The 15087-nt window shown below is 39.9% G+C and overlaps 1 protein-coding gene across 1 annotated transcript in view; it reads right to left on the bottom strand.

Annotated features, from left to right (window-relative positions):
* Positions 1-15087, bottom strand: part of Slc35f1 (solute carrier family 35 member F1) — a 399998-nt gene that overhangs the window by 72818 nt on the left and 312093 nt on the right. Inside the window, exon 3 of the mRNA XM_028894956.2 lies at positions 11118-11245. Coding sequence (XP_028750789.1) covers positions 11118-11245 — 128 coding nt within the window. The remainder of the gene's footprint in view (positions 1-11117; positions 11246-15087) is intronic.

Here is a 15087-nt window from a genome sequence, read left to right as displayed (position 1 = left end):
GAGGCGCCACATGTTGAAGTTGCTGTTATTTCAAACACAGGTCTAGGACATTCACCAAAGAAATCTGAAAGATCCAGAACATCGTCTTCCTTTGGGGGGTAAGAAATGTGTCTATTCTTAAAACCTTTGCCTTTAGCTATATTGAAAATGTCTCTTGAGTAGTTACTCAGTTTCCACAAAACTGAATTAGGGACTGGTAGGACATTAAGGTTAAGCAAGAAGCTACGGTATTAGAGGCTAACTTTGTAATCCTAAACTCAAGTCTGTGGGTCTGGATTCTAATGTATATAGCTTTGCTTCCTCTATGTTAATTCACACAGATAGACATTCAAGTTAGCTACAGGCCAAAAAGTTAGTGCAATACCTTTCTCTCATGTCCAATAACTCGTTGGCTGTGGAGGTGGGGAGCATTTTTCTCCTGTGTGCCCACAGAGCTGTGTGAGACCTCTGATCACCTCCTGACTATCTTGGATTCTTTGTTGCTGTAGTTATCTGTCATCTCATGGCAGGATTCATGTCTGATTAGCAGTTGTATCCTCTAGGCCATCCTGGGTTTTTTAATCGGTGAGGGAGTATCTATTCCTGTGGCTTCAGTTTTAGTCTGCAGAGAAGGTACACACCCACTGGACTTTCCCTGTGTCTGATAATCTCTAATTCGTTGTTTACTGAAAATTCAAAAAGTGTGCCCCAGAAGCTCGAGGGCTGAGGAAAGCAATGGGGTACACTGTGGTTCTCATACGATTCGCATGCCTTGCAGGATTTGTCTCAGGGTTGGTACCCCCCTGCACCCTGGGGAGGGGCCAGTTGCTCTGCCATGCTCATATCTGGAAGGAAAACAATCAGAGCTGAAGGCATCCCTTGTTTTTTTCTCAAAGAATGAGAGAAGCTGTGAAATACCCACTGTGGGAAGGAGGGAACCAGTGTCAGAGATACAGGCCTCTGGGCAGGGTTGGCAAAGGCACTGGAAATGACTCTGATGTCAGTTTATTTTAATTACCGGGCTCTTAGGTTTGAAGAGACCTGTCTTTGTACTTCACAGCTGCACTGGTTTAATCTGCTCGCTTTTCAGTACCACATGGCTGAGAAAGAGGAATAATCTTTGGGCCAGGAGTCGTAAAGCTGGTATTTTCTATTGAGATGGTTCATATAGCACAGGCATAAAAATAGCATAGCAGTTAAATGTACCCAAATGTCATTGCTAATCTGTCTCAGAGTCACCGCCACAACCTATTCATTCTTTGCAAGTCAAGAGATAAAAAGCCACAAATGTGTCTTTAGAATGAAAATCCTTATAAATCTAGCATGATGGTGTTACTATTTCTCCTTTTACTTTCTGTTAAAGAAAGCAGTGGGGTTTCCTCCCTTCAGTGTTCTCTTTTATTATAAATTTCCCACATCAAAGGCATTTTTTAAAGACTGCTGTTATCTTTCAATTATAATAGCAACATTAAAAAAAAACTTTCCTAAATGTTCCACATTATTGGTCATTAGAGAAACACAAATTAAAAGTGTAATAAAAAATGGTACCAACAAATGTTGGGGCAAATAGAAGTTCGATTGCTCCTGGATTACTGATGGGAATGTGTGGTGGTACAGACAACCTCTCTGGAAACTAGTTTAACAAGTTCTAAATCTAAATATGCATTGGCCATATGACCCAACAGTGGCGGTTTTAAGCCTTTATCCTAGAGGAGGGACTATTTCAATGACAGAAAGAAGACACAGGGATGTTTATCAATAACTTTTGTTATTCAGTTTTGCAGCTGAAAACAACACAAATTTCCTTGAGTTCAACAAACTGGTATATTAACACCATGGATTACTAATACACAGCATGAAAAAGGAAGAAACTTTTTAGTGTTGTGTACTAGTAGTCCATGATATGGACTACTGCAACTATTTAGATGGATTTAAGGACTATGTGCTTAGTGAAAGAAAATCTCCACAGATCAAATACTATGTGATTCCATTTTATATAATATGTTCCTGCAGACAAGACATACAGATGGAGAACAGATTAGTGATTACTGGCTGATGGGGGAGGGCTAGCTAGGATCAGTGTGATCTCAGAGGGGCAGCATTGGGGAACACTTTAGTGGCCAGAAGACTGAGTTGTGTCCTGATGTGGTTGTGGTTACATGAATCTGTGTCTAAGAGCCTTCTGTTTCTGACTCCATTTCTCTCTGTCCACCATCATTGTGCGTGTGTGTGTGTGTGTGTGTGTGTGTGTGTGTGTGTGTGTGTGTCTCTCTCTCTCTCTCTCTCTCTCTCTCTCACACACACACACACACACACACACACACACACACACACACACAACACAGAGTTAAGGTAAAACACACAAAAATGCAATAATGTCTGTAGTCTAGATAATAATGTTATAACAGTACCAATATCCGATTTTGACATTATGTTAAGTCACAGAAAATGTCACCATCAGGAAAGCTGTAGTGTTCAAAGGATGCTATATGTTTCTGAAATTTCCTTCACGTTTATAATCATTTAAGCATGTACTTGCCCCCTGAGGCTCCATGTATCAATTGTGGCATTTAACCATAAGCAGAAAGACAGGAATTGAGGAAGACATCACTCTTCCTATCTTTTCATTCTACATATGTTTTGAAGAGGATGAGAAAACCAGAGTGTGCCTGGCAATCACTAAAGAAGACTTCTCACACAGTAGGCTTGGGTTGAATCCTATCATTCATCTCTTCAGAAGCCTCCAGGGCTCTTCGCTGCCTACAAGAGGAAGCTGTCATCTTCCTTCTCTCCCTGAAGACCCACAACACAGCCCAGACTCAACTTTTTTTTTTTTTTTGCTATCCTCTATTCCTTGTGAAAACCCATTGCTTGAACACACTCGAGCTAAAGTCATCTTCGAACATCCAAAACGTCATACTTTAGTGTCAGCTTAACACATTTGCTGGTTTCCTCTGCTGTCAGACCGAAGAGCTGAACCCTTGGTCTGGGCCACCAACCCTGCCTCTTCCTCCAGCTTTCTCCTGAAACTGTTCTCCCTCCTTGCCTGACCACAGGCACTTTGTCCTTGGTATTGTGCTCCTACCATATGACCTTGAACATCAGGCCCTCTTTGTTGGACCCTGCTCCCTTCCAATTCATATTCTACTTTTGCATCTTTTCATTTCATTTCAGTCAGGACATTTTCCCCAAGTCCTTTCAGTCAGGACATTTTCACAAAAGTTCCAATAGAACCACGTTAATCTTTTCTAGAATGCAAACCTTTTTATTGTAACCATATTTTTTGGTTGTTTGATGAAATGCTACCTTTCTTGAGAATACAGATTTTATATACATAACACATAAATGTTAAGAAAATACACATATATTATGAAAAGCAAATGTAGATACTTTACAGAAAAGTGAGAACCCCCAATAGTAGCAGGAGCTCCCAGGGAGGAATAACCACACATTGTATGTTCCTTCAAGGGTTTGAATCATCTAATACAATGTTTCAGATCCAGAAGTATTCAGGAATTATTTTTGAGGTAACTGTGTGAATGGAATAGGAATAATAGTTTTTCGAATATTGCCCTGGGCTTTTAGTCCCAGGCTTCTATATAGCTATTGATTTCTTGTATAGAGTCATATCCACGCTCCGTTCTTAACACACTTTACCATTGTCATAGACCCCGCCCCCAGGAATGTCCGTCTTCCCTGCCCTCATTAAACATAGCAGTACTGTGACATCTGTTTCCTGGCTGTGCTCAGCATTACTCTCAGCACATCTGTAGTGCGAATCTTTAAAGGTCTTATTAATAAAAACAAACCTGATGCCAGGTATTGGGGTGAATGCTGGAAGATCAGAGAAACAGAACCAGCCACAGCTGACCTCACCTCGCCAATTCCTCAGCTGATCCTGTTTCCTCAGATTGGAAGCCTCTGAGTCCTCATCCAAATGAATCTCAGCTGAACTGCTGTTCACAAGCCTAAAAGCTTAACCAGGCTCTAGTTCCTGGTCCTCACGCCTTATATATCTTTCTGCTTCCTGCCATCACTTCCTGGGATTAAAAGCGTGAGTCACCATGCCTGGCTGTTTCCAGTGTGGCTTAGAACACACAGAGATCCAGATGGATCTCTGCCTCTGGAATGCTAGGATTAAAGGTGTGTGTGCCACCATTTTCTGACCTCTGTATCTAGTGGCTGTTCTGTTCAGCGCACACATCACAACTCTTCTTCCTTTTACCAGTCCCTAATCTCCTGAAAGGCAAGACTCCCTCGTGTCTGTCTCGATGTCACCTGCAATGGCTGGCACAGCTTTCAGGGGCTGAGTATTTCCTTGATTGATTACCAGGACTAACACACATATTGCATACTCAGTCGATAATTACAGAAACAAGGGACGCATCAGTATAGATCTTTGTTAACTTCACCGATTTGCAATGAGCAAGCAGAACTAAATTAGTTTTTCGGCAGTGCAGCCGTGGTTCCTGGGGCAAATGTCTTCTGTCCGGACCATTTTTTATTATTTAATAGGTTTATTTTGTTGTGGATGAAAAAATGACTCTAGAACTACCAGACTCAACTTGCTTTTTATTTCTCCTTCTTCCTTGCCCAGTAAATTGTAACAAAGGCCAATTGATTTTCACTGGAACTTTCGTTTTGTTTTCTTCCTAGATTATTTGGAAAATTATTTCCTAAAACACAGCATTAAGTGGAGTGTCACAGAGCTGATTTGAGAAAGGTAACTGGGTAGCTGGGCCTATTAGTGATGGTGGAGGTCCTGGTTAGTTATTTCATTTGTTTGTTTGTTTTTAATTTCGCATAAACATGGGCCATCTGGGAAGAGGTACCATCAGTCGAGAAAATTCTTCCAACTGATTGGCCTGTGGGCAAATCTGTGTGGCATTTTCTTGATTAATGACTACTGTGGGAGGACCCAGTTCCCTGTGGGCAGTACCACTTCTGAGCAGGTGGCATGGGTTGTATAAAAAACAGGCTGAGCAAGCCAGTAAGCAGCACTCCACCAAGGCCTCTGTTTCAGTCCTGCCTTCAGGTTCCTGCTTGAGTTCTTGCTGTTATTTCCCCCAGTGATAGACAGTGATTGGGACCTGGAAGCCAAATAAACTCTTTCCTCTCCAGATTTTGGTCATGGTGGCTTTTTTTTTCTCCTAGCAATAGAAAACAAACCAAGATAGTGTATCACATAAGTTGATCTAAATATCTGAGGCTCAGTGAACCAGTGTTAGAATTAATTGATACTGTTTCTCCACAAAGAAAAACTTGAAAAAATATTTAAATAATAAAAGACCAATAATTGATTGTGGCTCATGAAGGCTAACCATAAAAAGAAAAGGACAAAGACACATCAAGCATCGTTCCAAAGGAAAAGCCTCCTTATTTCCCTACATCCATTTATAAACTTTGACTTTGGTTCATGGTTGAGGTTCAGTCAAGAAGTCAGTGTTCCATTTTTCCTGTGTGTCCATGCCTTCATAGATGTTCTGGCAGTCTCTAAATTTAGGTAGGGAACTGTTGGGAATTCCTGCGCCCCTGACTGCTAGAGATTGATGCAATTTAATTAACCTCTTTAAAAATATTGATTATCCAGTGTGTGTTGGATTTCTACTAGGAACTAGAGCATCAAAGGTGAAAAAGAAATTGTGTTTGCAGTTAAGGATCTTGAGTTCAGTGAATTAAATGGAGATACATGAAGTTATTCTTAGGAAGGAGACTGTGAAAATGGAGCAAGAATGAAATACCATGGGGGCATAGGAGCCAGAGGGATCCTCTCATAGTGGGGATTATAGAACTGAGGCAGGCATTAAATTAGATGTAAGGCCATTGCAGCTCATCATCCTGCGTTTATCTGTCTCGCTTGCGATAAGTGACAGAAAATAACTGGGTGAGATTTATCCAGTCCTGACTTGGAAGGGGTACTGTCTAACTAGAATTGATAGTAGTACTCTTAGTAAGAAGCATTTGTCTATTTGCCACATCTAAGCCGAATTAGTTCTCAATATTCCAACATTCCCCTAGCTACTTGTATGGTCCAGTCAGAATAGACTTCCAGGTTTTTATTCATTGGTTATTGGTAGAGGATTTTTTTTTTTATCTTTCACTGGTCATAAATGAAGAAGTGTGTGGCACTGATTCATGCTGGCAGAGATCTACCTTATGACCATAACCATGGTCTGCATTGACAGAAGAGGGCAAGGATAAAGAGATCTGCAACTTCGATGGCATCATTAAGACATTTGACTGACTGTGCTGAAGACCGCCCTTTCTCTAGGTGCTCTAGTTCTAAGACCCAATATATTCCTTTACTATTAAAGATGGTTTCTTGCACTTTCAATTAATATATTATTTGAAACCATCCTGGATGTGGAAAGGATTTTACAGTGAGAAAGATATCAATCACTAGAAGATGAAGGGAGAAATATATTTCAAATAATACAAAAGGCTTGGCCAAATGTATTTTTTAAAAAACTGCTCTTGCGCTCTCTCTCTCTCTCTCTCTCTCTCTCTCTCTCTCTCTCTCTCTCTCTCTCTCTCTCTCTGTTGGGTAAGGTGTGTTTGAAGAAGTTTTTTTTTTAAATATGGGGCATCTGCAGTAGAAGACAGCCTACTCTTACATCTTATTTCTAATTGTAAAAGGCTAGACAAAAAAGGACCTTGTTTCTAATTGAAGAAGGCAAAGAAAAGTGGGACTCGGGATACTGTTGTTTATCCGGTGGCAACATGTACTGAATACCCAATGTCACGTTTGCGAGAACATTGCCAATGAGTTTTTATCTCCACGATTTAAAAAGTAATTGGTTATCATTGAAAACAGAGAAAAGATTTTAAAATTGGAGTTTGTAATAAAGCAGCCATTTCCTAAAGCCTATGTCATTTATATACACTGTGGAGATGCACATCGTTAGTATAGCTAGGGTATGGCTAAAGGATTTTCCATTTTAAAGCCATAATGATCACTGTTAAAGGAAAGATGAGTGCTTAATTATTCTCCAGTTAGAGCTTTCAACTGTCGTGTGTTTTCTTAGTTTGGTGATATTTTTTGAAAAATCAAAGCAAATGTAAATGGGAACTCTTATAACCACATTTGTATTAGATGTATATATTTCTAAATGCTAATTTATGCATGATTTCTAACTTATTCTAACAAGTCACAAATTCCTGTTTTGAAGATGTCTAAAATCTTACAAAGACCTTAGGATGTGAGCATGTTCAGATATTTTTTAACCAGAAGAAATAGCACATATTGTGCATGAAGAATCTTGGAAATCATTTTTCTGTAGAGGAAATGGTAAGAAGGAAAATGTGGAAATAGGAAATTCAATCTCCAGATGCATAAGCATCTGGATAAAAGAAGGTCCCCAACGGAGCAGAAATGCCATAGAGATAATTCTATAAAAAACAGTGATAAAGAGCAAGACTTCTGGGTCTTCTTAATCTGGACATTAGCTTGTACCCTCCAATATGAGTCTGGAAGCCACAGGATTGTAAAGACTAGATTAAGAAGGCTTGCTCAGTTCCTCTCTACTGGTTTACTTCTTGCTTCACTGTGTATCTTCACTGGAATTCAGCCCACAAATGCTCTCAGAATCAAACTGTGTGCGGAAGTGGGCTGGGGACAGATATTTCAGCCAGTAAAATATTTGCTTTGAAACCACAAGAACCTGAGGCTGATTCCCAGAGTCCACATAAAAATCAATGTTGAAGAAGGTAGCCTGAGCTTCTAAACCCAGTGGCTGGAGAGGTAGAGACAAGTAGATCCCTGAGCTTGCTGGTCAGTCAGCATCGCCAGCCAGACAAGTTCAGGTCAATGAGAGTCCTTGTCCCCAAATAAAGGCAAGTGGTACCTGAGAAATGACACCCAAGGTTGTCATCAGCCCTCCACATTATATGTGTGTACCTGCACATACGTGAACATGCACACATGCATGCAGTCGCACACATGTAACAAGAATACAAACCGTGTGTGGACATAGTCCTGGAAAATGTTGGCTCCTTTTATTTTAGGCCATCTACTATTGCTTGCATATTTGTATCTTCCAGGATTCAGGTAAATGTTAAATTGCTGTTGCAAGGGTCACAGAGACCAAGAGTCATTAAGAGGCGATTAGGCCACTGTTGCGCTACAGTCACTGGTGAGATCAGAGACGTTATCCAGTGGGGTTTGACCCACCTCCTACTCTTCTCCTTGTTCTCACTCTTTGATACTGAATTCCCCGGCCTCTAGTACAGTGATCCAATAATACTCTATTCATTATAAATTATCCATTCTCCAGTATTCTATCATAACCATAAAAGTGGATCAAGAAATCATCTTTGAAATTCATATGGAAATTAGGAACGTGACGAAATAACAAAGTGAAACCAGGTTTCAGTCACTTCTCACCCAGTCTATGTTGTATATATTTACTCGGGTACTTTGTGTCTTTGTGTATTCACTTAGGTCATTGTAGTTCCAAGTCAAATTAAAAGGATGACTGGTATCAAATCTCAGCTCATGCTCATTGGTGAATAATGTTTGACTTTTTTTCTTGGAATTTTAGAATAGCCGTGAAACCAATAATATTTCTGCACGAAGAAAAATGAAGATGAAACAAATGCAATCCAAGTACTTTGAGTCATAAGGAAAGTGAGTATCCAACAATTATAAAAATAGATTAAACTGATATTTGCGTTTGTATGTATATGTGCATGTGTACATCTGTGTGATAGGATGGAGAGAGAGAGAAAGAGACAGAGAGAGGGAGGGAGCGAGAGAGAGAGAGAGAGAGAGAGAGAGAGAGAGAGAGAGAGAGAGAGAGAAGCTATCTTCACACATAACACATTCTAAGAATTTTATTTTTATTCCTTCAGGGAAAAATTATATCCCTTCAGATTTCATATTGAATGCATTTTTTATAAAAAAGCTAAAAGAAAAGGTTATTAAGTAGCTTGCTTACTTAAAATCTATTAACATTCTAAAAAATGTTAAGTTGTGATGAAATCAGATTTATTTTTATAGTTATTAATAATTCTCCTGCTGACACAAGATTAGTTGGCAGCATTGAAATCCATGAATTGCTTTTTGCATTGTAAATTATTATTTTGGTATATTTAGAACAAAGAGGGAAAAGCTGTTCAATTGTACCTGATTTAGGAAAAATTAATGACATATAAATGAAGTTCAATTTTAGTTTTTAAACAATCTACCTGAAGACCCAGTTATACCACCCCTGGACATATACCCAAAGGATGCTTAATCCTACCACAAGGACTCTTGCTCAACAATGTTCATTGCAGCTTTATTCATAGAGCCAGAAACTGGAAACACCCTAGATGTCCCCCAACAGAAGAATGGATAAAGAAAATGTGGAACATTTACACAATGGAGAACTACTCAGCTGTTTAAAAATATGACATCATAAAATTTGCAGGCAAATGGATGAAACTGGAAAAAAAATCATCTTGAGTGAGGTAACCCAGACCCAGAAAGACAAACATAGTATGTATTCACTTATAAATGTATATTACATACAATCCACAGACACAGAAAGGTTAGGTAAAGGGGAGGGCTCTAATGGGGAAGCGTGGATCTACCTGGGAAGGGGGAATAGAGTAGATCTTTCGGGTGGAGTGGGGACAGGTGGGGATGAGAACAGGAGGCATCAGGTGTGTAAGGAAGATGGAAGGAGAGAGGCAGGGAGAGACAGCTGGGGGACACTTGAGGGTGATGTGAAAACCTAATGCAATGGAAACTTCCTGGATTCTATGAAGGGGACCTTAGCGATGACTTTAAATGATGGATGATACAGCCTGAACTGGCCATTTACAGTCAAGCAAGGCTTCCAGTGGTGGAGCTGGGTTACATTTGGTTGAATTTTTGGCCGAGGAGGTCCCATGGAGATCCCTAACAACCCAGGCTGATGTTAAGACAGAAGGTTGCTCTGTGAAAATTCGCAGTGGGACCCATGGCCAAAGACAACATCCACACAGCTCATTGAATATATCGAGGTCGAGCTGATGCCTGCTTGGAGCCTTTACCCCACATTATAGCCTCTTTGGTAGGAGAAGGTACTCTGCAGGCTATGGAAAGTGAAACCTGGACACTAACCCAACCACAAAACCCTCCACCTACAACCTGTCCTGCCTACAAGATAATCTGGGACAATAATGGCATGGAACTTGTGGGAGTGGCCAACCAATGTCTGGTTTAACTTGAGGACCATAACAAGAGAGGGAGCCCATGGCCCTGCAGAGCCAGAAACTGGAGACTAAATAGCCCAGAAACCTATAGTAGAACCAAACATGACTGGCAAAAAAAAAAAAAAAAAAAAAAGAATGAACTGATTTCTAATGAACTGATCTCTAATATTATGCTCTACTTCTAGATCAGTGCCTTGTCCAGTTGTCATCAGACAGGCTTCCTCCTGTAGCAATGGGAATGGGTGCAGAGTCCAACAGCCAGACATTAAACACAGAGTCCAAAATTGGAAGTATCCATTAGGTTCCTCCCCTTGGAGATAAGGAAACCCCTCAGAAGAGGGGGAGGCTAGACTGTAGGAGTCAGAGGGGCTGAGGACACCAGTTGAACAAGGCCCACTCTATCAATGAAGCAGAGCTGACATGGGCTCATGGAGACTGAAGCATCAAGCAAAGGTCCTGCATGGATCTGGAAGAGGTCCTCTGCACGCATGTTATGGCTGTTAGCTTAGTATTTATGTGGGACTCCTACGGTGGGAGGGGGTGTGTCTCTGACTCTTTTGCCTGTTCTTGAGACCCTTTCTCTTCTACTGGGCTGTCCTGTCCAGCTTTGATATGAGAACTTTTGCCTTGTCTTACTGTATCTTGTTTTTGTCCTGTTTGACTGTAATCTCTTGGGAAGGGGGAGGGTCCTGCTCTTTTCTGAAGGGGAAATCAGAGGGGGTGTGGATCTGGGGGAGAGGGAAGTAATAGTGGGGAGTTCGGAGGAGTGGGGGAGTGGAAACTGTGGTTGGGATGTATTGTATGACAGAAGAATCTATTTTAAACTAAAAAACATTAAATTAAATTAAATATAAAAAGGAAAAAAAAGAAAAACCCATCATGGAGTATACCGATTTACAATCAATTCAAGTCAAAGTGGGCTGGATCTGCAAAGTCGAAAAGAGAGGAACTATCATTACCTGGACACTGGTGAGAGTCGTGTACTGGTAAGCCTTGACCACCAGGTAATTTGCTTCCAAGTCTATGAGTCCCAGGATCATGTACTTCCACCATCTTCGGCGTAAAATTGCCAAGAGGTTTTCTTCTCCTGTGTTACAAAGTTAAGAAGAGAAATGGCTTAGGTTCTTGACATATAACACATTACATATTTAGAATCCTAAAATATTGTTGCATTATGCACCTATAGATGATTTTTTTTTTTTACCAGAAACTTACTCAATATTTTAGTGGCCTAATCTATCAAAGATTTACATGCTTTACTTGGGAAATTATCTTCATGGTCACTTTTAGGTCTCCAAATTAGTTTCCACACCAGGGTGGGGCTGTGTAGGTCATTGCTTACTATGGAATATATCTTTACGAATGTGTGAAAGAGTAATTGTGTCATGAGGGAAGTGAAAGGAAAATGGTACAAGAAAGGGTGCATGGCACACACACACACACACACACACACACACACACACACACACACACACACACCTCAGGCCATCCTAAATTTCAAGACCAAAAGGAAAGCAGCCTGTTGGAAGCAGTTGTGTGTGTGGTAGTAGGTCTGTCGTAAGACTCCAAGATGGTATTCAAAATAGACTTTTGCTTGAATATTCATGTTTAATCTAGAGATATGGGAGTGATGTAAGCAGAGAAAGCTTTAGGAAGGAAAAGACCACACCACCTGACCTTTGTCTCAGTGCTACCAACAATTAATTTCATCTCCTTGTTTTATGTTCATAGCACTTTAGATATCTTCATTCTTATTTTTCCTATGTATTTCAAGCTGAAATAAATTTCATTTCTAAAAGTGGCCCAATGATAATTACATACAGCTCTGTGTGGCCAGCTTGTGAAGTCTTCACAGACAATGTTGAATATACAGACACTCTGAGTGAATAGTGATGGTGTATGTGACTTACTACTGTATAACAAATTATTCCAATATATAGATATTCAAAACAAGAAATGTTTACTTTGTTCTGGTTTCAAGGGGATCAAGAATCTGGTTGCAGCTTAACTGAATGCTTATGATTCAAGACTTCAGTAAGTTCCAGGCCAACTACCAGACAGAGCTTCACTTCCTCTGAAGGATTTATGAGTAGGGGTCTTTTGGCTGTTGGAAGCCCTCAGGCCTTCAACTCAGAGGACTGGATATGGAACCAGCCCAAAAGAGAGACGTGTGTCACAGTCAACAAAGCTAAAAGGAGTTGGAGATCTGAAGAGCGCTTTGACATGGAACATAGAAATGCAGTTTGAAGTTTGCCCTGCTGGGTTTTGGTCTTGCTTTATCTTAGTATTTCTTCACTATGCTTCCTTTCCTACCATTTTGGAATGGTAATATTTATCTTGTGCCATGGTACATTGGAAGTATATAATTTGTTTTTTATTTTATGGGGGTTACAGTTAAGAAATTGCCTTGAGTATCAGAAGAGCCATTGGACTTTGAAAGTCTTAAGTCTTAAAGACTATGGGGGGGCCGGGCGGTGGTGGCGCAAGCCTTTAATCCCAGCACTCGGGAGGCAGAGGCAGGCGGATCTCTGTTAGTTCGAGGCCAACCTGGGCTACCAAGTGAGTTCCAGGAAAAGGCGCAAAGCTACACAGAGAAACCCTATCTCGAAAAACCAAAAAAAAAAAAAAAAGACTATGGGGACCTTTAAAGCTGAACTAAATGCATTTTGCATTATGATATAACTGTAGACCTATGGGGGTAGGGGTGGAATGTGGTGGTTTTAATGAGATGGGCTCCCATAGGCTCATATTTTTGCTCACAGCTATGAGGGAAGGAATCGGAGGTGTGGCTCTGATGGGGGAGATCTGTCACACACCCCCACACATCAGGCCCCATGCCTTTCTTCCTCTCTGCCTATTGCCTGGATTAAGATGTAAAGTTCTGAGCTACTGTTCCAGAACCATGCTGCCTGCATGCTGCCATACTCCTTGCCATAATAACGGACTAAATCTTGTTATAATTTTTCTTGGTTGTCAACTTGACTGTGTCTGGAATTAACAAAACCCCAAATGTCTGGGCACACCTGTGAGGGATTTTTTTTTCATAATTTAATCATTTGAAGTGAAAAGACCTACTTCTAATCTGGATCTTTGATGTGGGAAGATAAACCTTTAATCCAGATCTTTTGAGATAGGAAGATCTACCTTAAATCTGGACCAAAGCTTCTGCCACCAGCCTATATAAAGGAAAGAAGGAAGTGTGCTCTCATTGCCTGGTTGCTCTCATCCTTGCTGACAAGCCAAGTTCTAAAGGCACAGGTCATTGTAACTGGCATTACAGCTACTTCTTCATGATTCCAGCATATACTGAAGACCTGCTAAGACATCAGCCTTGTGGACTGGAAAACTACTGGATTCTTAGAACTTCCATTCAAAGGCAGCCAGTGTTAGATTAGCTAGACTACAGACTATAACTCGTTCTAATAAATCCCATTTCTATGTATTTAGAGATTCATTGTATAAGTTCTGTTATTCTAGAGAATCCTGATTAATATACCCTCTGAAACTATAAGCAAGCCATCAATTAATACTTTATTTTATAAGTGTTGCCTTGGTCATGGTGTCTCTTCAAAGCAATAGAAACCCCAAGTAAGCACTGATCCTCCAGTGTCCAAAATGAAGCACCAGCATACACTTTTAACAGGAAGATAGACACTCTTACTTCTGCTCATTGGGTTGGGACTTCATGTGATATGTCTGTTAATAACTGCTCCAGTCACATCCAGAACTTATATTTCTTATATCTATTACTCATTAGGTATTCACAATTTGAGCAAATTGGCATTATCTTGGTCTTTATCTCCAGGATCCAACAGTCTATGACAAAAAGTCAATAAATATGAATAAATTTTACATTTAGTAATCTCAGAAAGAGATTTTACAACACTGAAATTGAGATAGTTAAAATACATCTACTATAGACATTCTTACTCCTTCCACTGAAATAGTTTTCTAGTTAAAACTATGACATTGACAAAACTAATTTTTTGAGTATTTGACACATAATACACTGGATAGAAGTCATAAAATTGTTAATGGTATATTTAACCTCAAAGTGGCAATTCTAAAGTCACAGGTCATTTCCCTGCAATTTTACATGGTGAACAATTGCCAAATTCAGAGCCTACAAGCCACGTCTCAATACACATTACTGGAAAACTAGATTATAGTGATGTTATTTGTCCCACTAAACAAGAACATACCCAAAGTCTAAACATGTATGGGTTCAGATGAAGGCTGGGTTGCCTTGCTGGTCTGCTGATAACAACTTCAAGTAAATACACACCATGTGAATGCTTCCACAGTGTTTCATCTGATGACTTTGCAAACACTCAACAGACTTGACTAGAAGGATGGAGGGAGATTGCTTTATTTTAAAAGGGGCACCTGACTCACACTGCTGTACAATAGATGATTAAAAATTTAAAATAAGGGCAATATATTCTTGGAATCCCTGTGCTAAAGCCCCCTCCAAATCTCATGAAAGAGGGTTGGTCATCCCTGGGAATATAATACCCTTGTAATCGACAAACGTAAATGCAAAAAATAGAATCTTTGGAATTGCAGTTTGGTATTTAAATATATTCTATTGGTTAATATTTTACTATCTGTATGATTAAATAAAAATAAAAACATTGGATAAGAAAGTATTAATGTACACTCCATCTTGATTTAACAAATGCTAATGTTTTGTGATGCTTATCTCAGATCTTTTTTGAGGAAGTATTATAGATGAAATTTAAGTCCACTCTCTGCCCCTGCCAGGTCCTATTTCAGAGCATTGGTTGTATGAGACTTCCCTGAAAATTTCCAAGATTTGGGATGTTTTAAGCAGGTTCCACGTACCAAACTTTAAAACTGGTGTCAGACAGGGGGGTAGTTTTTGATTAGCTTAAATTTAGGAAGTTAGCCTAAGAGGAGATAGCATAA

Source organism: Peromyscus leucopus, chromosome 8a, assembly GCF_004664715.2.
Source record: "Peromyscus leucopus breed LL Stock chromosome 8a, UCI_PerLeu_2.1, whole genome shotgun sequence".
NCBI classification, from domain to species: domain Eukaryota; kingdom Metazoa; phylum Chordata; class Mammalia; order Rodentia; family Cricetidae; genus Peromyscus; species Peromyscus leucopus.
This window is presented reverse-complemented; position numbering and strand designations above follow the sequence as displayed.